This window comes from Hermetia illucens, chromosome 3 (genome assembly GCF_905115235.1).
Source record: "Hermetia illucens chromosome 3, iHerIll2.2.curated.20191125, whole genome shotgun sequence".
Taxonomy (NCBI): domain Eukaryota; kingdom Metazoa; phylum Arthropoda; class Insecta; order Diptera; family Stratiomyidae; genus Hermetia; species Hermetia illucens.
In genome coordinates this window covers 147,900,472-147,923,875 of record NC_051851.1, presented here as the reverse complement: position 1 = coordinate 147,923,875, position 23,404 = coordinate 147,900,472, and the positions used below count along the sequence as shown (strand labels likewise).

Below are 23,404 nucleotides of genomic sequence, written 5' to 3'. Positions count from 1 at the left end.
TACCTGTGGTTGTCGTCGCGAAACAACCTGAAGACGTTAAAGTGTACGCTAACGGAACCATTAGCGCCATGAAAACGTGGCTGGAGATGGTTCAGCTTGACTTTGCGGAACAAAAGACAGAGGCGGTCCTTATTACCAACCGTTGGAAGAGGAATACAAATAATATTCGTGTTGGTGGTCACATCAACAATTCGAAACCGGTTATCAAATACCTAGGGGTGATGATTGAGGCTAAAATCAATTTCAAGGGACACCTGGACTATGCCTGTGAGAAAGCGGCAAATACCAGCGTATCATTAGCGCGGATGATGCCTAACATTGGAGGCCCAAGATGCAGTCGCAGATTACTTGTGGCCGAAGTGGTTCGCTCCACACTATTATACGCGGCCCCAGTTTGGGAACAAGCAATAGCATGTGAGAGTAATCGGAGGAGGGTAAATATGACTTACCGCTTAGTGGCGCTAAGGGTGTGCAGTGCCTTCAGAACAATATCAGGCGACGCAGCGTGCGTTATTATGGGAATGATCCCAATAGACATTCTAGCAAGTGAGACACGCTGCCTGTACGAGAAAAGTAAAATGAATCCTCCTGAAAAGAATGCAGAATACCGGCAGGCGGCAAGGCGAGAGTCCCTGAAGAAGTGGCAGCAACGGTGGGATGACTCGCAGAGGGGTCGTTGGATCCACAATTTGATTCCCCGTATTGAGGAGTGGATCCAGCGATGAAACGTGAGATCAACTGCCATCTGACGCTATCAGGAGATGGTGGTTACAGGAAGTATCTGCACCAATTTAGGCTGAATAATTCTCCCTTTTGTCCTGACTGTGGTTTCACACCTAAGGACCCGGAGTATGTTATGTTCTGCTGTCCACTATTTTTCTCAGAGAGGAGGAGTCCGGAAAACTCCCTGAAAACCAACCTAAACCCGCAGAACATTGTCGGGGAAATGTTGAAGTCGGAGGGAAACTGCTGTACGGTGAACTCCGCAATTAAAAGTATACAGGAGGAATTTGGAAAAGCGGAGCGGGTAAGGAGGACGCGAAGAATGGAAGGCTTGGTCGCTTAAAGCACAGTCCACCCCGCGAAGTAATACTTTGCGGTGGTTCTGTGGTGAAGGAAGAAGCAGAAAGTAGGGATAGCTTTAGTGGGTGAAAATCCCACATGCGGCTGCAATCTGGCGCGGCAGTGTCTTTGTGAGATTTCTACCTCCATCCATAGAAAAAAACAGACAGATGGACAGACAGACAGACAGTAAACTGATTTTAATATAGTTTTGTTTTACAGAAAACCTTAAAAACTGATCGTCAACATCAGTTGATCTATTAAAACTAAAATGGGAGCTGTCAGATACAATTAATGATTTTAAACTTACAATTTTAAGTATCAAATCAAGTCAACTGAAAAAGACTCGATGCTCCCTTCTCAATCTGAATTTAACGAAGAAGGAGTTCAGTGCATACTTATACGACAGTCGGCTGCTGTTTATCGCTTGTATTCGTTCAAATCGGAACTGTTCACTGAATAAATGGCGAAAAACGAATAAATGAAACAATCTTTTTTCAATAACCTCAAATATTTTTTAATATTAATAATTTCAATGTTAACAAAACAAAAATAATACACTAATACAATAATAATATTCTCATACTATGTACTACGATAAAAATTAATTTGTTTTGTATATACGCGTAGAGTGTAGTTAATTTAACTAAACTTCAAACTTGAAATTACACATTTACACACGAGAAAGATAAAAGACGTGAGACGAAGGTACGAAACACATAGAATACGATAATTAAAATGTACAGTACAATTTTATAGAAATTATCATTAATTATGCCATATGAAGGGTCCGCAAGGCGAACTCCTTTTCAACTTCATAACAAACAATAAACCTTAATCGCTTAGTGTTCCTTTAACGCTTGCTCCTTATCTACAAGATAGAAATAAAGACTCGACTGAAGTGGGATAATTTAAGGGGGATGAACGCGATGGGGGACTCTAATTTAATTTACTGGTATACATACATATATGACATCGAGAGGGTCCGCATCATATTGCCAACGAATTACATATACAATACATAGTTAGGTTTGTTAAGACATTTTAAGGATACGCGCGAACTTGTGTTCGCTTCTTGAAAGCTTTTTAACGATTTTTTTTAAATTGTTTATATTTAGTTGATAATATTGCTTTTGTGTTAATTTAATTAAATTTTCAACTCAAACCGTCGCACTTTTGAGGTTGTATGCTGCTCAACGTCCCTCCCGTCTAAGGGAGAGGGTGAACTCGGTTTCCTCGAAACGGCTTCACTATCGAGCGGATTCATCTTGGACTCATCATCATCCTTCGTTTGATCGATAACGGATTTGCTTGCAATTTTCTGATTCGCTACTGAATTTTCCTGTTTTTCATAGATACGACGCACTAAGCGGACTTTACTACTTGAGGTACCAGCTTGGCTTCTGCTTCTCAGCTTCCTGTTAGTGGGGGTTGCGCTGTTGCTATTACTACTCTGAATTGAACAACTAATGCTAGTCATCTTGGGGTTAGTGCTGACGTTGCCGCTGCTGGGGTTAGTGTTTAGTAATTCGCTAAGACTACTTAGACTAACGGCCAGTCTTCGGTCGATCGTGGGTTTGGTTGGGTCATCTGGTTTCGCCGAACTTCCCTTCAGCAGGGGATTGTGGGTCTGGTCCGGCCGCCGATCGCTCCGAAGGGGGGTTGCGTACAGGCTTGCATAACAATTATCTTTCCTATTCGCTTCTAATGTCGACTGTTGAGAATTACTATCGAAATTTAGTTTTGACGCTAAAACTGTATAAGTCTTTGGTTGCTCCACTGGTTTTAAATCAGTTTTCAATGTTTTTGTTGTGAATTTTGCTTCTGATTGACCTCGATTAGCAGCTTGGCAATTAATTGAGGGAATTTCAGAGGTCCAGAGGTTTCTTGCCGATGTACTTGGTGCTGGGAACGGTGTCGAGGTGGACACTGTTTGGGTGGAATTTATTGATCCTATTTCGATCGTTCTGTGCTGATATCGGCGATGAGAATTTTGGATTCCAGATGATGAATTTATGCTGCTGTAGGGTGGTTTCAGGCCTGTAAGGATTGGAAGGAGATAATAGTCTATTAGTAGTGCATTAATTGACCAAACTGAGTACGCGAATATGAGTACGATGCAGCGAAACCATAACCAAGAACTTAAAGTGTGCTTTCAGGAAATAATTGTAGACAAGCAAAAGTGTGTAATTTGAGCTAAAGGTTTATTTTGTAGTGTCAGCTGAGGCTTTGTTCATTGTCTGGGGATATCAATACTAAGGAATATGTATGATTTACCTAGAGTGATAGAATCATATAGATGTCTAGACATACGAAGTGTTATGAAAAAATAATAAGACTGATACTAAAGCAAGCTGACTTCCAACCCTACGTTGTTCGTTACTAGACTTTTGTTAATCCCCTCTAGGCTCTCAGTTCAGCACATCCCGATAGATGCTTTTTGTAACGTTTGATGTTAGAAGGGTTTTTAATATTTTAGCCAGACTAGAAAATTTATTCCACGTGCCTATTGCAGATATTGACGTATTATTTGAGAGTTCGATCTCTGGCCTATGAGGCGTTAGAGGCCCACAGGTTGGAGTTCCATCCTAGAACGCTTTCCACGATAGTCTGCTAAAACTAGAATTGTCACAAGAGTAGTATGGTTGGTGTTGCGGCACTTATTGCTAGACGCATTGTTGAACAGGCTCAAAGCAGTTTGGAGATATTGATGCGATGGATAAACAGATTGACTGCTCATGACTCCAGCCTTACACTGGAAATACCGTAGTAATCACGCTGAACAAAAAGAGAATTGCGATCCTGCATGATATATTCTTCGGTGAATTGACGATTAAGTCAAAATCAACGGTTAGGTGCCTTGCGTTAACGTTCGACTCGAAGATGACCTTCTTCGAGCAAATTAAGGTACGAGCGGAGGAGCTAATGACGAAACTTGAGGGGAAGGGGGGTTTCCATCAGAAGACGTGTTCATATGAATTGTAATAGCAATACGATAGCAATGGTCAAAGAAGGACCATCCTGATTGGTGAGAGATGATCAAGAGGGGAGAGATATCACATAAACCTAAAAAGATGACGAAATTGACCGTGAAGGTCCGCTCCTAAATATTGAAACTCCATCCATGTGCTCTGTCGACACATGATTGTATGCCTCTGTACTAGCCAAGCTCGGGAAGGTGCGGGAAGAATCCTTTGAGGGCTTCCATCCTTCACGTCTCATTGTACAAAAATTAGCCGATGCGTGGGTCCGCACTGGATGCTGAAAATGAACAAAAAGGAGGATTCGTGCTAATCTACTGAAAAATCATCACGGGACTTAACATGAAAATGAAAATGAAAAAAAAACAACGACTCGATCGCGTGCATGGAACCGTAAAACTACAGTTAAGTCCTTGAGGGTTTAACGTGAGCACCTGTCTGGACGATTTAATCCCACGGTCTTCATAAGACACGGATTGATTTTGAGACCACAATCAGAGCCCCGCTGAGACAAGCAACAACGGTACCAGTCTATACCAAGTGCATGGCCTAGCATTCATACTGGTGGATGCAAGACCTACCTAAATCTCTACGGAACTAAGGAGTTCGAAGGCCTCTTCTCGCTTGAGGATAAGCAACAACCCCCATAAAGCTCCCATTAGGGGGCCAACCGTAAATAACCGAGCTGTATTCACATATAGCGGGAGTTCACCCGAAGTATGAGAGTCCAGGGGCTATCTCGGTTCACACGGGGCATGGTGAGGTTTCGTGACCAATTTGCCATTTCAGATGAGTCCCCGTGCAGACTCTTGTCTGATCGCCCTGATTAGGCCTTCGAAGCATTCGCCTACTGCATCACGACCGGTAAGCCAAGTTAGTTAGTTTAGTTAGTTTAGTTAACTGGGGGGAGCCGCAGCCCCGAGCACTCAGGCCATTATTAGGCCCATTGTACTATCCCCATAGTTGCCTATTCAATGGCTTCCCGCCTACGGTGTTCGCAGGCTTTAGCGAATCTGAGAACATTCTCCAGAGGCAGAGAGTGTGCAGATTCTTCATTGAAGAAAACCTTGTCAAGGTGTCTTCGTCTGAGATCTGAGGATGCTGGGCAGCTGCATAAAAAGTGCAGGGCCGTCTCCTCCTCCTCCTCACATTGGCTGCACACAGCCGAAACCACTACCCCAATCTTTTCACCGGTAAGCCAAAGTGAGTACGGCGTCTCCCGATGCCACCACTACGGAGGTTCTCCCCGGCCATTTGGTTTTGGTTCAGCCGACAGGGTTGCCGCTCCGTCTTCCTCATCGCCACCTCTGAGCACCACCGTAAAACTACAGACCCAAGTGCCGCGATCGAAAGGGAAGACCCACGACGGATCCCATCTTAAATCGATACTTCTCCTGCCTGATGTATGGTGTGGCGCGGGCCCTTCGGTTGGAGGATGCTTCTAGGCAGAGAGGGAAACTCACAACCCGATGCGGACCCATGTACTGGCAAAGGACATGCATTTTCGTACAATGACAAGTGAGGTATGGAATCGTTCAAAGGAACCTTCCTCCCCTACTCAGCTAGCGCAGAGGCATGCAACCACCTGTCAACGGAGCACTTGGATGGAGCTTCAATAATTGCAGGCGGACCTTCACGGTCAATTTCGCCATCTTTTTAGGTTTATATGATAGCTCTCCCCTTTTGGCGTCTCCGACCAATCAGGATGATCCTTCGACCGACACCAATCCCATTTTGTCATTATAGAATGCAGCACACCAAAATGACTGTCACTTTTCTTGGTAAAATGAGCCAAGATGAAGATGGGCTGCACGGTTCATTGGCAATTAAAATCCGTGGCTGAATCAAAAGTATGAGAAGATTGATTATTTCCTTATCCAGGTTCTAGGGCTAGGTGGAGGTTTTCAATCTTACTTCCACAAGATTGGGAAAGTTCGCTTTCCCAGTTGTGTGTTCTACAATGGAGTAGTGAATGGAATGGTTCTAGGCTAGTTCTCTTCCATCTAGCCTACCCAAAGAAAAAAATCCACCCAGCTAGTCAGTTCCGTACTGTCAAGACGTTGTTTCTGAGCGGCGCACTGTTTTCTATTAAACTTTGCATTGAACTTGGGAACCCATAAATTTGATCTAAGAAAAATTGAACCGCCTCTATGACGAATATTCCCTAAGAAGAGCCCAATTTTTTTTTTGATAGATATTTTTGCATGGTTGAGAACCTATAGGACATTCGTCTAGTTCAGGGCAGGTTTCAACTTCACAAAACAATGAAAGACATGTGAAGGCTCTTATGAGGTCAAACCGTTATTTAATTATTTAATACTAAGGATCATGGGTGACCAGCTAAAATCGAGTGGTTTCACCATATATAAGATTTCAACCGAGGAACTGGCCATGCGAAAGGTCTTTGCGAAAATTGTGCCAAGATACCTTATACGTGGTACAACCAGAAAGTAACGGTAATGGGGCGATTGCGGCCTTATGGTTTTTTGGGATGTTGGCAGCATTTCGAAACGAGACCAATTCGAGGTTAGGTAGTTGAAATTTTTAATGAGATTGAAATTGCTTGTGGTGATGAAGATTAGATAGTGTATATATTGAGAATACTGTCCATGACGATCACAGATTGACGTTGAATGGACTTTCTGCAATGTTTCCGCAAATCTCCCGCAAGAAATAACCGCAGAGACCCTGGAATATCCGAACCTCTGTGCGGGTCCCACATCCGCTGACAGAACAAAACGTGTTGAAAAGTTCCAAACAATTTTTAAAGTGTTTCAAAGTCGAATCTCCAATCCGATATTAGGGTTCGAGTTGGGTTGCCCACTGGCGTCATATCGTCTAGCGTCTTTCTATCAAAAAATCAAAACCATAAAGTCATAATTTTAATTAAATACCCAGTTCAGGGAAAGATCTTTGAAATATAGATACTTCGAAGGACATGATGCGGAGACTGCAGAGAACATTCAAAGAAATATAACAAGCATATTAAAAAGTATATAGAATGAAGCCTTGAATGCTTCCAAGACTGGGAGCAGTGCCTCTGTCAATATGCAGCTCTACAAGGCAACTATGTTAAGAGATCAATTTTCGAGAAATCTCCGACAACAACATGGTCCTTTTGATCAGCATTGGATTTGATGAGAAGATGGACTGCCTTTGGAGTAGTTTCAGGATTTTCCCAATTCAAGGCTTTTAACCAAAAACTTGGCTGCATGAAGGGTAATACTAAAGCAAAAAAGGGAAGAATACTGATACTACGTTGACACACAACAACAGAAATAATGAGTTGCACTAAAACGCACTTTAAAGCTTATAACAAAGCAAAATCGCCATCCCAAGGAGACTATGAGTTGCTTCTGGCAGAACTGAAAAACTGTGATCTCTGAGGAAACACAAAAAAAAGCAGCAACTCTAGCTTACGCAACAGGAGACAGATTTTCCAGACCTTCCACTACAGGCTAATCTTCTTTTCCGTTCAATGTCAAACTAAATAAAGGACCAAACCTCCTCCAGGCGAAAATGGCCTCTGCGGCACTTCTTTGAGTCAGATCCACTTTATCTTCGAATCCACTAATCTCCTGTGGGAGTTTCTGTCCAAGAGCAACTGGAATACACCCCAGTTCGAGTCGACTGGTGACGGTAATATGCCGACATGTTTTTTACCGAATAAGCTGTTGAAAAATATCAGGGGTAATAAGCATTAATGGGAACGCTAGATTGACACTCGTTAAAATCAATCCGGCGTCTGCCATTTCGGATCTGATGCAACAGTGAATGTGACACACCTCAGAATTCCCTAGTGAATGATGAAAGATGATTTGAAAAAGGCACGTCAGTTTTGGAACTTCAGGAAAAAAACCTGTATCCACCAATTCCCCAGCCCGATTCAAATGTACTTATGAACTACTCGAATTACTCGAGGTTTTAGCAGAGAAAGAGGTCCATTTTTCACTTGCCGGCGGATATGATGATTGATCTTTAATTATTAGTTCAGTGGCAGGAAATACTAGTTTTTTATTCTTCCTATTTTTCAAGAAGCATTTCGTAAATTGTTAGGTCTATAGATACTGGGTCGAGGGGCGAACTCCAGGGGCTGCACCTCAGCCCTATGTGAGGTGGTTTGAAGTATCAGATTAGGATAATATTCATCATTGATCTTTAGCCAGGGTTGAAGTTAACAAATGACTATGGACCATTGGAATATGCCATCTAGAATATAACAACAAATGGTAGAATAGAATCCTGTTCAAGTCTACATGGTTGCCACAAGTCAAGCCTATATATATGCCGTAGCACCTCACCCGCGTCTACGCGGCCAGTTTATGGCAATGTTCTTCAGCTTTCATACAATTTATCGAGAAGCTTACACTATTCTGGTCCATGTAGCCCTAAGGTGGCCCACCCATGATGGGTAACAGTTGCTTATATATGCTTAATTATTAACTGCATGAATGGTAGGTAAGGGTAAGAAGGACATGTATGTTGACTTCTACGATGTGTATTGAGCTGGGTATGCCCAACACATAAACAAATCTAGAATTGTCTGCCATACATTAAAGGGTGCAGTCTAACGAGAAGGATCGAGAAGAGTCTCATGCAAAATATGGAATGGCTATAATGGAAAGCAGATCGCTTTTGAGATTGCTTAGCTGGATGCCGGCGTCATCAAACCAAAGGAACTCGAACTTAAGGATTTATTAGAGAAGAAACGTGTGGAATAAACACCATTTTAAGAATATTTATAAATGCCACCCCCTTTTCAACGTTGCTCCTTTATGGGAGAGTTACATTGCTGTGGGAATTTGTTCACCCTTTTCATAGAATTCAAAGGTGAGTAGTTGCACGTTGCGGAAGTTTATATCCGGAAGATATATCATCTCATAAGCAAAATATATTCAATAATTCTTTCAAATTGAAAAATCAGATGCTGCTGAAGAGGATTCAAATATGATTGAAAAGCCATTTCCCAACCTTGTTTGAAGGTCTTCTTCAGTATCTTGCAGGCCAGTGGAAGGTGTCAGTTAATTCATCAGTTGATGGACGTATGAAGGAAGATTCGTAAAACGGAAGGACTGGGTATGTAGAAAACCCTCTTGAGAGTTACATTGCTGTAAAGTAGGTAAAATAGTATAGACAGGAAGCTACAGGCTGTGTTCAAATCCCCTGAGTCCTAAAATACCATACGAGAGGAGAGAACTGCACTCATTCGTGCTGGGTCGATTTAGGATACCCAATGTGAAATCTCCCTCTCTTCCTATCCTACAGTCCCATTTAAGGATTCTCAATGATAACAGAAGCTGGTAGCCAACTCTTTTACAATAAATAGTTATTGCAGCTGAATGCCCTGTTGCTGAAAATACTTAACCTTTGGTCGGTTTATTCCTAGATTAAGACTTCTAAGCAGACAAATTCCGGGGGTTGCTGGTCGCGTTTAAGTGATAAACAAGGTCAGGCTACAAACTAGGGACTCTAGATATTTAAATGCCTTTAAGCGACTTGCATGACCTTTGAAACGCTTGACGTGGCTGTACGAACTCGAAATATCTCAAATACCCTGACTTTCAAGCAAGTTTATTGTCCACGGAATTGAAATTTTTAGAGGTTTGCTTATGATTGTAATCTGCCGTAGCAGATCCTTGCCCTTCTTTGAAATTTGAGAAAGTAACTTATATGTAGTTAGTATACTCCCCGCCAGCAGACCAAATAGGTCTTCGCCGATAGTAGAACGCGTGAGATTCAATTGATGTTCAGCCACAGGTCTCCTCCCAGCGCGATTACATCCAATTGGCCTTCCTGTGGCTGTGCTGGTTGTGGTTCATTGCATGTGGAGGGAGGGGAGCTCTCTATAGAAAGGCTTCGTATTCACTGGTGTGAACATCAGGCGTGCCCTTGACCCAGGTCCATCGAGAAAGGATGGGGCTAATTCCTCCAAGGCCCGGAGTTTCCTTGTAATAGAAACCTTAACAAACGTAGATGGATTATACGCCTTCAAGGGGAAGGGAATATAATTTTCCTCTTGGACTCTACTACCCTGTATAGACGCATATATCCACGTTAAGCTTGGAAAGCGTGACCTGAAATCTCCACTTTCCCATATTCCTCTGGTATAAGCTATGAAGTTAGATTTTTGAGTAAATTTACCCTTTACCCTTCTTTGTCTTTGAACAAGAAGGTCCGATAGGGCTAGCGCAAATGCCAAATTGCAAAAAATTCATTGGGAACCCGAATGAAGGAAGATATGATCTTATTGTCAGCGAACGGAAACAGTCCCCTCATGGTTTGATTATTTGCAATTGGCCCTTGCATGAGTCATGTAATACCACCTCAGATTGCTGAAGAAGGATCTTTGAACTTCCCGTGGAATCACGTTTTGGTAGCGGCTGGTTGGTTAGGGGATAGACATGTGCTATCTTTAGCCAAGAATTCGCAAATGGATACCTTTACGCTCCTATTTTCAATTCCACCATAGGCGATGGATTTAGCCCTAAATTTTTGTTAGGGATATGAGGGATCTTAAGTCTACATCTACTTAATGTTGGACGGGACCAAATGGAGAGCAACTTATTCTCAATTTTTTTGAGAATGATGGGGTCCTGAGTCCGCATCAACTTAATGTTGGACCGGACCAAATGGGGAGCAACTTACTCCCTCTTTCCTGGTCCACGGACCCCTCGCTTAGTTGTACCCAAACTTTTCAAAAGTATTAGGCGATGACGGCTTTACGGTTTCTTACCAGGGCAGAGGCAAATCGTCAGACGCTGCCTCACCTCTCTGCCCTGGTAAGAAACCGTAAAGCCGTCATCGCTTGACACTTTTATTCTCACTTGTTATGGCGCACGGATCCTTCGTTATAGGCATATCATTTACACTCATGTCGTGTTTGTGATTATATAAAAAGGATAAATTTCCACCTGCTGCCACTTTCGGTGACGCTGCTCTCAGGGCAGAGGCGAGGCTGCGTCTGATGAATTGCCTGGATGAATCGTTAGTCATTGTTCTTTAGTCCCAAAGTTAGGTATTCACCAAAACTCTATTCTCTATCTCTACTTCTCATATGAACTAGAAAGTTCATAGGATAGAAGTTTCTGGGCAACTTGCAACTTTCGAAATTATATTGGCACCGAAATGTCAACAACAGATCGAATAGTAGCTGATTTTATGGCTACGGCCTTTGGCTAACGAGCGATATGAGCTGCACATTCTGAGTCTAAGCGAAGTGAGATGGTGGTACCCTGGGGTCTACTTCTCTCTATGTAATGGTTGACACTGAAAAAGCCTGGTGGCAGCAGTTCCGAATTCGCTGTTGAACTGCTGATGCCAACTACTGCAAGGCGCGCTGTCTTGACGTGACATTCAGTTTCTGGTCCTGCAATATTCCGGGGCACGTTTAAGAGCATTACAATTGTGCAGTGCAGCGTACCAATGGAGATTCACGATTCAATGTACAAGAGTACTTTCTATGAACAATTACAGGCAGTTCAGGAAAGGCTAAAGATGATATTGCAACCGTAAAGGGTAATCTAAATGGCAAGATGGGTTCCAGCAACACATGGTCTTGGTGACCGTAACAACAACAGTGAAGGGCTTGTAGATTTCTGCAATTTTGGTCATCGGCGGCAACTTGTTTACGCATACAGTCTGCAACAATGTACATCTAGTCAGCTGCAGTATATCGCGATAAGCAGTAGATTTAGGAGTTGGAGTGCTTCTAATGTGGGAAACAAAACAGGTGTTGACATCGAACTCGAAAGGGACCATTATTGGATGATCGCCTAGCTTCGCTTGGCTGTCGCCACGAGAAGCTATGGTTGCACTGCAGCAGAGCGTTGCGCCCACAAATTCAATACGGACCGTCTCCGCGATCTAGCTGTCGTTCAGCTATAGAGAAACGTTGATCAGTATTAGACGCCCATCGAAAATGCCTTGGTCTCTGGGACTAATGAGATAGTCAACAGCTTCCCAAAAACGACCTTGGATGACCTGGCTGATTGTAGAAACATGGAGGCGAATCGGTGAACATAAGAAGCTGAGAACTCTTTTGACTTTTGCGGGTGAGGTTCGATACGACACGTTCGAACTTCATTGCCGTGGAAAAGTACAAGAAGTTAAAGGTAGTGTGAGCCTTTATGAAAAAAATTCCACCATTGCGCTGGCGAGAAAAACTAAAGCTACCGTAAATAGCAACAACTTTGCCACCGTATACCGCATCAAGGGAGCTCCATAAGCCATTCGATGGTCTTGTGATATACATAAGCTATAGGCTTCTCATCCACTATAATGGGCAGCTGAGGAGATGGAAGGAAGGAAGGAGCACTTCACCACGATCCTGAAAGGTATCATATCCGGTGAAATTCCACCTCTTCTGAATGTTATGACAATTCATTGTAACTTGCGGATACGGACTGCTCCTCCAACCAAAAACGATATTATTTTTGTCACTAACGCATTTGAGCGAAGCCACCGGTCTTGACGGTCTCCTCGTAGAATTTCCCTTTTTTGGTGCGGCAAAGGGACGTCTATTTGCGTGGCTCCGGAATGCATTAAGAAAAATCTAATCGAAACTTGGATCAGTTTATACATACATATATGTAGGGAACATTTTCTCTGTCAATGGTCGATCAAGATGCCGGTCGACGCATTAACAGCGCTGTCCTATCCAAAATCTGGAAATTGGACTATCTCAACATTAATATCAGGTTGAAGTTGTTTCGGGTAAGTGTGCTCTCCGTCCTATATGGGAGTTGTACATGGAAAGTGACTCCCACCGTTACTCGAAAGCTCCAAGGTTACTTCAAATCATGGCTGGCACATTATCGAAAAACTGAGCGTCATACCTGTGTACGTTTCGATTAAAAAGCGGAAATGGCAGTGGGTAGGTCACACTTGATTTACGTGGCGTGGGACCGTGGAGAAGGAGAGCAAGTTTTTTAGATAATTGTGGAAGCACTAAAACGTATTGGCAGAAACCGACAGCGATGACTTACTTAGGCAAATGCTGCTAAAAGTCGACGGTAGAGATTGGCTACCATCGAGGAATTCGTTTCGTTTCTGAAATCGCAAAGCCACTGTAGACCCTTTTTTCAGAGTCGGGCATATATAGCAGGTAGTTGACGGATGATTTACGATGCTCAGATTTTGCCATCATCAATCCCTGAAGACAGACCATTTTGGGAAGGGGTTTTAGTAAGTATAGAATTTATGGACCTCTCTAAGAGAGAAGAAAGAGAACTCATTACCGTTTATTTATTAAAGGTTTCATTTCAGGGATATTAGGCGGGGAAAGACCAGAAGTGGCGAATAAAAACTAAAGAACAGGAACGTTTTGACGCAACCTGGCCCTTCTGAGCGTAAAGAATCTTGGTAATTTTTACTAATTTTTAATAAAAAAAAACATCTTTTATCATTTCGTTGACCAGATGAAAAGCACCTCTACTATAACGTACCGATAGATGGGAACAGATATTGAGAAGCTTTGCAGAGGACAATTTTGAGTTCAGTTTGAAAGTTTGATCCCATTCAGGTTTGTTAAATCGATAGGAAAGTCAACTAGTGGTACCGGATAGGTCATCCACTGAGAAAGGTCCAAAACTCCATTATTGGTTATGCTATGCAATGAAAGCCATTATACAAGAACAACCGACCAGCCTGCCCCACCCCCAGTCAAACGACTTCTAGGTGGTCCAGATTTTAAATGCGTGATGTGCGAAAGCTACTCTTTTTGAGGTTTGATGATCAGTTTCAATTTTTTAGAATGTAGAAATTTAGAATTTGTTTTAAATTTTTAGCAAATTTCCCAAGTTTGTGCTTGGTTTCTGGTACCGAAGTTATATACATCAAAATGCGGTGGCTTTTAGGTTAGTACCTCATTACTGCACACACTAAATCTTGTGCTTCTTTCGAGTCTCTTCCCCTATCCCACATTTGGTATACATCTTTTAATCTGACGAATCTATGCCAGTTTGGTTACGTTGAATAATTGTGCCAAAGATTGTGTCATTCCCTCATGTATCTATTCAGACAGTTTCCAGCTTGCCCCGTTTTTATTTTTGTGAATATGACCAAGCTAGTTAGCTTGTTTTTCGAGGCGCGACCTTCTAGAGTTTTTAGAGATAAAATGACCTAGTTTTCATCAAAAAAATTTTGTGAGCTGAATGGGGCCATTTTAGCTACTATCTGTCATTCAAATAACCTTATCGCGGCTGCGTGATACCAAAAGCGAGCAATGGTGCTACCAACTGTGTTCATGTTGCTTTACACGCGTTAGAGCTGACGATATTCCCATCTAAATGGAATCAATAAAAAGTGGCGAAGGTCATATGCAGATCCTAGGTTACGATAAGGTGGTTGAAAGCTTGACATGCTGAAATCTGTACGGCCAAATTGGTTTTGGAGTGTGTGATCTTCAATCCGAGAAAAACTGTTTATAAACGCTTGGAAGTATTCCTGAGTTTGATCCCTTCCGCTACTGAGGGTGATTGTTACTTCTGAAATCCTAAGGAATATGTGGCGTCCAACTATTCCACCGAAAATTTAAGAAAAATAGTTCCGTGATTACGAGAATCTACCTTATCACTGCCTCCGTGTAAGGCTGTAATCTAAGGTCGTTTTGGCTTGATCACTGATTCAAGGAAGGGGGCAGCTTTTGCAAACGACCCATATATATTTCGCCAAGTTCCCAAGCTTTTATCAGTCATGAAGCTCCAGTATCTACTTAGGAAATTTTCCGTGTCTGGCCCTGTCAGAATGGGACAGACAAAACATGGAAAGGTTGCCACTAAGCGAATTTGACATAAATTGGATCAATACAGTTTATTTTGATTAGGATTACGTCTAAATTTATTATATTCGATTTGTAAGGAACATTTTGTTATGGCTCGTTAGTTTTTTGTTATTGCCAGCTTATGGGGCTGTACAGTCTATGTCGCTTCTCTAAGAGGAAATATTATTTTTAGTCTCATCGAGGTCGCATTAATTTAATTTGGATAGTTTGTAACATGGATGTTAGCGATGAGGTCTTTTGCTCATTTTGTTTCTAGTAGTTCCCACTAGTTAGAATTCATCACTTTTAGTCGGGTCCGATATTAGAATTCGATAACATTAAGCATAAAAGGGCAAACTAAAACAGGTTCTACTAGAAAAAGTAAGAAGTAAAATAGACTATGGACACAAAAGACAAGTATCTAAATAGGACATATACAAGAACAATAGATAGGACGAATCACATATAGAAAGATCCTGTTTTCCATTACCTTTATTCAGCCCAAATTTGGAGCTTAAACTTCTAAAAGAATGACTTCCAGTCTCTGATTTTCCACTGAAATCAGATCTATCAGTGTTGATATCATGAGCACTAGAAATCTGTTTCACTATAGTTGTGGTGTCGTTTGCAGTAGCAGAATTCACACGCATTACATCAACCGCATGCTGTTAGAATATAATATCGAATGATGCAATCATAATAATAAAGAAAACACAAAAAATACTAACCAAAAAAATGCAGAAATGCACAGATAAAAGGAAAAGAAAAATTAACAAAATGCCAATGAGTAAAATCTAGTATTAGTGGAATTTTTTGTATAGCAATCTATGAATTTTGTTTACAGAATGGGTTTATGAATCACCGTGGATCACACTTTTTGGGTATCCTTGTGGTTTCATTCAAGTATTTTTGATAAGATTGTGATGTGATCCACCTAAAAAAACTTGGATCACAAAGAAACAAAGGGATATAAAGTGTGATCACAGATGATTTGAATGCGGTTTGTATTTCATTCAGGTGGAATGTAAAAAGAAAAGGAGTTTCGCCTTACCTCACTATCCGGACTCGGTGAATCCTCTTTTGTCGATAGTCCTTGCACAAAATTCAGATCAGAGGGATCCTCGGATGCTAAATGTGCTCGAAATTGTTGGTTTCTGAAAATAAATGGAAGAAATATGAATTGAGGTCATGATTTTTTGTTCAAAAATTTAGGGAGTCCTGAATCCGCATCTATTTTATGACGAACATGACCACTTTTTCCCACTTTTTTCGGTCCACGGACCCTCTTATTTGGAGCTAATTTTTTACAAAAGAGCGAATGGACCATGATTATTCGTCCTTATCGCATGTTTCAATTATATTTTTTAATCACGAACATGTGATGTTTTTTAATCACAAACTTCGTTTCGTTCCTTATAAATTTTAAAAATTTCCTATCTATTAAGATTCATGAGGAACGCTAAGAGCCAACTATATTTAAATGTTAGGGACCTACCGTAATTCCAACTGCTGCATCTGCTGAAACTGCCTAAGTTTTTGATTGGCAACACGCAGTCTTTCCTCGAGTGTGGCATTTTCAACGCATTTTATTGAATATTTTTCAGAAAATGAGAGTATTTCCTGCCTGAGCTCATCGAGTTCTTCCCTAAATATGAAAAAAAAAAATCCAAAAACACAAATTAATGGAGATCAGTCTCTGTGATCTCAGGATCAATCAAAACTTACTCTTTTTCCTTAACAGGAACATTCGATTGCTCTCCCTTATGAAATTGTCTTAAGAATTCCTGTTTGAAACGTGCCACCTCTCTTTGTACTTCGCTTTGGTGTGCCTTACGCATGGCATCTAATGCAGCAAGGGTTGCCTGGAAATTATAAAAAACCAACATGACATAGTCACTTTGCTCCAGTGAGAAATGAAGACTGAATGCATTACCTGAGTCTCTTCAGCCAATGCTTGCTCCTTCTCTACTAGGAGCCTATCGATTTCCTTTCTGTGTTTTTCCTCCAGATCGCTAACGATTCTTCGGTGAGATGACTCCATCGCGGCCAGACCTTTTTCGCAGAGAGTCTGTAAAGAAGGATTCGCCGGAAAACAAGCAATGGCGAAACAGACACATTAGACCAAGGGTATCATCCAGTGGTTTTGGTAGTCCAAAATTTTTACAAACCGGACAAAATATCAAAACTGGTTTGTCTAAGTCCTTTGAGTTAAAACACTTGGGGTAGCAAGAAAAATCAGTCTAAAAGACTTCAGGCTACGTCCTGGAGCTAAGATATCCGTCCCAATCAACTATGAGCTTACCCCACCAAACTCCTCCCACTAAATTTAAACAAGTACCAATGAAAAATCTACTCACCCGTAACTGTTCAATCTCGGCCTGATAGCGTTGTCTAAAGCTCTCCTCATCATTTGTAAGACTAGTGAAATCGCTACAATGAGCCAATATTTGATCCTTATACGCCTCCTTCAAGCATTCTAGCTGCTTAGTGTGTTCAAGTTCCAACATTTCAAGGCGTTTTTCAAGCTTACGCGACCGATCACGCTCCATGTTCAGCTCATTCTGAATGAAGTCGCGTTCCTGCAATAAGGCCGCATATTCTTCATTCTGAAGAAGACATTTTTGTGTAAGCGTTTGTTTTTCATCGCTTAGGGTTTTGTAACGATTCTCGCTAGCTTCTAAACGTTCACAAAGTTCAGCGTTTTCATCTTTTTCGCGATGGCACTCATCCTCTTTTGTTTTGAGTTTAAGGGTTATGGCAGACAGTTCGCGTTCGTGGTCTTCCACTAGATTACTCTGATGGTTGAGCTCTTCCAGCAAGTTATTTCGTTCGCTCTCTAGCAGTTTGATGGTTCCCGCGTATTCGTCCATGTGTTTCCGGAGGGAGGCGACGTCTTTATCGTGCGCTTCTTGCAGAGCTTTGAGTTGGTCTTCGTGGTATGCCGTCAGATTACAAAGACTGACTTGCATTTTCTCGCATTCCTCGCAGGAGTTTCGCAGCTGCTGTGCGATGGGGATCATATCCTGAACACTGTCTTCAAGGTGACTGGTTAAATTCTGAACATCTTCAAGAGTTTCAACTGAACGCACGGAAATTGGAAGCGACATATTAGGACTTAGAGTGTTAAACATTACAGCTAGCGACTCTTCCAATTTCTTCAAGGACGCAGCAACGGACAGCATTTGAGCGCGATCTGTTGTAAAGTCATTGGAGAACTTTTTGTACATAAAATTGAAATCTGCTTCTGCGAGAATATCATCGGCACTGCAAATCTGAAGGTCTTGTGATAGTTCCTCAAAAAGGGTTTCATATTTTTGTAGGGTAACTATGCTGAACTCAGTGCTGACATTCGGTTTACTAATCTCCTTCGAAACATATGCACCCTTGAGGACAGCTATTCTTGCATCTATCAATGCCTTATGAGCGATGACATCAGCAAATTCTGACAGCAATTGTCTGCCTTCACTAGCTTTTCGCTCCTGTTCGAGGTGAAGTCGCCATTGTCCACGTTTCATCTTGCCCAGACACTCCTCATAGCATTGCGTTAGCTGGTCAATTGCATTCTCCATTTCTTTTCGAAGGATATCTTGCACGGCATCTGCAAAGTTCTCGAAACTGATGCGCTCCTCTGGTGTTAGGGTGTAGCCAAACGCAGGCGTTACTGAACTTTCAAAGCATTCTGCGTTTCTCATCATTATGTGGGTAATTTCGGACTGGATAAGTTCGGAGTTGACAGCTTCCTGGGCGTGTCTCCACGCTTCTTGTACTGCACCTTGAACTGTGTCATTGGAGCTAATGTAACTCAAAGTCTCAGCAGCCAGGGCACACGCCAAGCTCTCCATTGCATTGTTTTTGTAGCGTTTCGTGATCAGATTTATCTCATTCTGTTGCCTCAGCAGTTCATCCATGGATCTTTGGCTTACAGGTGGTAGTTCGGAGATTGTTTGTTGTCCGTTCCTTCCCGATGTAAGGACTAAACGTCGAGCTAAGACACTAGCTAGGACATCAATGCTTCCAGTAGGTTTAAAGGAGCACTTTCCGCTCAATTTAGCTTTGAGCATGGCCATAAGTTGAGATGTTTCCGCAAGTTCAGCTTTTGTTTGTTTCTCGCCGAACATCGAAGGATTTTCAGCTCTAGTTATGGAGTCCCTCAGTTTTCCAAAACAGACACTTTCGAACGCTACACGTTCAGCAAGAAGTTCTAAATCTTTTTGTGGTGTCAACTGGTTTCTTTCCCTCAATATTCGCCTCTGTTTCAGTAGGTCCCCCAGCTTCTCCCTAAGCTGAACCTCTAACTGTACCAAAGCTTGTTTTATCGGACTGGATTCTGGTAACTGGACGATATTCATCTGATTTCCGCCTTCAACTGTAGGTAGACAAGTCTGACACGACTCCCTCATTACCTTCACCACTTCAGCAAGGCATCGTTCAACAAACCGAATGGAATCCTTACGTTCAGTGATTGGTGATACAGATCTTCGTGTTCGTGATGATCGCAAAGACTGCAGCTGTTGTAGGCTCTGTTCAATGCGATCCTTGCTGGAAATTAACACTGCTTCCAGACATCTTAGTCGCTCGATTACATGCTCAGATGATTTCGGACTAGAATAGTTATTCATTACCGTTCCTTCGGGAATCTTAGGCACTGGGGATGACGAGTGCTCCAGCCGCTTTTCTAAGGCATTGAGGCGAACCATGAACTGCAGAGAGTCACCGGATGTACTTTCCAAACTGCGTCTTCGGACATGAGGAGCCGTTTTTCGTAGCAATCGCTCATCAGAAGCTGATTTCATGAGCTTTTCAGAACTTGATCGTTCAATTGAGTCGATCTTGGATTCAAGATCGTTCACCTTCTCCTCAAGCTCTTTGGGGACAGTCGTTCCATCTTTTCCCTTCAGTGAGAGGGATCGGCGACGCTCAGATTTGGCGAGTTTTTGCTTGAGGCTTCGGACTTGCCTTTCGGAAGTGGTGTACTTCAAGGTAAGATCACGGATGCGTTCAGCCATCATTTGTAGCTGCGAGCGATCTTCGCTTCCTTGTTGCTGAAGATCTTGTTTTAGAGCTGCATAAGAAATCTCCAAAGCATCATATTGGTTCTGAGACTCCTTTAGCTCTTTTTTCATAGCTTTGATCTCATTCACGGCCTTTTCGAACCTCGATTTCAATTCATTGTATTCTTCAGCAAGCATGTCGCGATCCAGACAGTACGGGTCGATGTCAGTTAGATTTGTCAAATCACTGAGAGAGTCAACTCGTTTGAACTTTGTACGGTTCAAATTGCTGAAGTTTGATGGGCTTCCGCCTTCAATTTCACGCAGTTTTTTGTAAAGTGCTTCGTTTTCCTCGATGCCGCGCGCAAGGCGATCTTCAAGGCTTTTGATTTTCTTCTGGTTTTCTTCGAGCTCATTAGTTAGCTGTGCGACTATCACCTCAGCTTTGCCATTGGCGTCTGTGAGCTCGCGTGAGAGCTTGTCCCGTGCTTCTTCCACGTCACGTATTCTCGAGGTGAGTGCCAGCTCGGTTTTTTCAAGAGTTGTAAGCAGTTCAGACATTCTGGAGTCACGATCTCGAGCTTCCTCTCGTAGCATATCGCGTTCTTTTTCAGCTAGTCCCAATCGAAGTTGAAGCTCTTTATCGATATTTAGCTCTTCTTGAACAGGATGGATGACGGGAAGTTCATCAGAGCCTACACTGTCAACAGTGCTTCGTCGTGAACTGGGTGGTGACGATCGGCTCCTTTTGTGCAGCCTTGAATTTGAGCTAGATCTAGATCGCATGCGCTCCTTAGCTCTGAAGAGAGACGTTGGTAAAGGAGGTGATGGGGAGAGTGGCGATCCCCAGTCGACACTGTCTCGACGACCGCCTTCTGAAGCCGTTCTGTACTCTTCGTCTGACGAGAAAACAACAGGTTTCGGAGTAGCAGGTGTGGCATCTGTAGGAGTCTCCTTTGATGGAGTTGCGACAGTCTCCGCTCTGGTATCATGAATTGCAAGATTGTTGCGGATTGTCTCTTGACTCATTTGAGCTTTGATGAAATCTTTTTCGATTTCGCTTTTTAGATCGTCACTGGTGTTGTCTTTGATGATGAGTTCCTGGGCAGAGTCATCCAAAGGTTTTGGTTCTTGTAGAGAGGGGAGACCGGCTGCAGTGCGCAAAACAATTATCCAATTAGTTCTTGAGCTTGCTGAAGCAGCGGCCAAAATTATCCTTCGTTTATCCCATGTTGTTAGCTGGAAACTGTAACTCCTGCCAGTTGTGAGCTCAGAAACGTTGGTCAAGCAATTGACATCTAGGACTCCATCCAGAACGCCTCGTTCCTCTGCCACTGAGTCCCTGTAGTAGAACAAGGCTGCACCTCGTAGGCTGAACCAATGTTTCGTCCACTCCTTCGCTCTCAGGTCATGCTTCATTAACCATCCCTTCTTCAAATTCAGGATGTCCTCAGCGCCGTGGCCAACTCGTAGTTCCGCATTGTTTGACAGATAATTGGCCGGTACATCATCCACATTGCATCCTCCGTCGGGATCACCACGCTCCTGTGACTGCTGCTTCTGGGTTTGCTGTTTTGGTTGATGAAGCTGTTGATAGAGCCTCGTGGCCAGACTAGATTTGCTACTACTACTATTGATACTACTACTATTGTTTTTGTTTGTGGTGTTGCTGATGATGCTAGCGCTATTGTTGTCTTTCGTTATGTTCGGTATCTTTTTGACTATGGCAGATACAATGGCAGGTGCTGTACTTGATGCTAATGGTAATGACTTTGGTCGCAGATTAACAATTTTGCTATGATAATCTCGTTGCAGGGGAATTGTTGTTGCGGACACGGGGGACGTTGTGATCATATTGGAGGTGGATGTGGCGGTGGTGGTAATTGTGGTTGATATTTCTGGATAGTGCGCAGGATGATTTGTCTGATTGTGATGAAGATGAAGATGCTGTTGTTGATGAGGTGGCATATCAGGTTCATCACGTGTGGGCTGCTCGTCCATGTTGTTTTGGTGACTGTGGTGATTGTTGTTGTGATTTTGGTGTATGTAATTACTTACGCAGGTTGCTGATGGTTTTTGTGGTGCCGATGATGGCGTGGTGGATGAGAGCGTTGGTGTTGTTATTGTTTGGTTTGTTGTCTGTTGCCAACGAGTTGTTGACGATGCAATTTGATTCAGATTGTTGGTAATGCTGTTAGCGAAATCTTTTAGTTTGTCCTCGCGATGGGCATCTTCGATGAGGAGACGTGATGAGACTGTAAAGAAAGGCGGACAAATATCGGTCAAATTTTGGAGATTCAAGGGAAATTGGCAATATATAAAGCGATCTTAAAACAGAAAATTTACTTTTGTCTATCGTTCCGAGACGCAACTTAAATTTGAAGCAAAGGAACGGGGGACGGAAAAATGCAAACCAGGCTTTATCTTTGGGTCGACCCCTTATTGAAGAGGCTGCGACAGCACCTGAGAGCATATATTGTTATGAGGGAGAATCTCCATATTGCACTTAGAAGGTCGACGTGAGCATAAAAAATCTAGAGGATCTCTAATGTGACAATAAGAATCTTCAGAGTTCATGATTGGGGCGAACGAGACCGACAGATCTAACACGAAATGTCATACAGGAGTGGAGACAAGGGGAACAAGGGTGAGACTGATGCAGTCGTTCTTCAAATTAATTTTCAATACATCTAAATCCTAGTTATCTAAATATCTAAAGTTTTTCCTCTTTGAGCGCATGTAGCGAGGGCGATACATATGCTCACAATAAGCGACAGTTGTTGTTTCCTGGTCGTTTTTCCAAACAGGCCCTTTCACGTGTACCCACTTGGACATTTTTCCACATTAGCATCACCTTTTACTTATCTTTCTCTCCACTCACCTTATGAAATCGATTTCGAATAACACGATACGTTTGTGGAATGACTTCAGACTAGGAAAGTCGATAGCCCAGGCTAGACTCTGTTCGGTGCAATGCTGTAAAATACTCGTTATTAGCATGTCGTCATTGCGATATATGTAATTTTCTCATATTGTCGCGACGTGACGTTGAAACAAGTAATTCTATACCATCGCCAGATATGTGGTAAGCAAGCATGTAGTCTGACGCTGCATCGCTAAACATATGGATTTCGGATTGGTACTAAGACTTTTTGCAGTTTAGATACGCTTGTTATCGATGTTTTCCGTTTTGTCGCTACTAAGGGAGTTCGTTCACCCATTTGTGATGGGTGGTAAGTTGGGAGTTTTGTGGTGCTGGGATTGTATTTCCTTTTTCCTGGTAGAATGGGGCATTCTATTCTTAGAATTGCGTAGGAAATAGGGAGGAAATGAAAGTCTCTTATATAGAATAGATTATTGGCTTCAAAATCGCTTAATTTAAAGATACTTTAAGGAAAAGTGCTCTGGTCAACTGGTTTAGATTTAGGTGGTTCATCATCATGGCCATAATCGGGGGCGCACAAATCCAAATCGAACCCTGACCTCCAGTAACACGCTCCTTCTTATATTTTGCCTGTGTCCCTATTTCTAGTTGACGAAGTCTACTATCCATTTGTGTTAGCTACTGTATTTTCTCTAACATATCATAAAAGCCGCTTTGCATGATACGG

The 23,404-nt window shown here is 42.4% G+C and overlaps 1 protein-coding gene across 4 annotated transcripts in view; it reads right to left on the bottom strand.

The window, feature by feature from the left end:
- Positions 1-1,560: 1,560 nt before the first annotated feature.
- LOC119650642 (protein outspread) overlaps positions 1,561-23,404 on the bottom strand; it is a 466,010-nt gene continuing 444,166 nt past the window's right edge. For 2 of the 4 annotated variants that reach the window (XM_038053565.1, XM_038053566.1), the window contains 7 exons: positions 17,160-22,048; positions 16,736-16,870; positions 16,528-16,664; positions 16,298-16,447; positions 15,854-15,956; positions 15,293-15,467; positions 1,561-3,102 (listed from right to left, as the gene is read on the bottom strand). In XM_038053565.1, the coding sequence (XP_037909493.1) occupies positions 2,210-3,102; positions 15,293-15,467; positions 15,854-15,956; positions 16,298-16,447; positions 16,528-16,664; positions 16,736-16,870; positions 17,160-22,048 (6,482 nt within the window). In that variant the 3' untranslated portion in view covers positions 1,561-2,209. The remainder of the gene's footprint in view (positions 3,103-15,292; positions 15,468-15,853; positions 15,957-16,297; positions 16,448-16,527; positions 16,665-16,735; positions 16,871-17,159; positions 22,049-23,404) is intronic. The other 2 variants (XM_038053567.1, XM_038053568.1) reach the window with 2 other exon arrangements.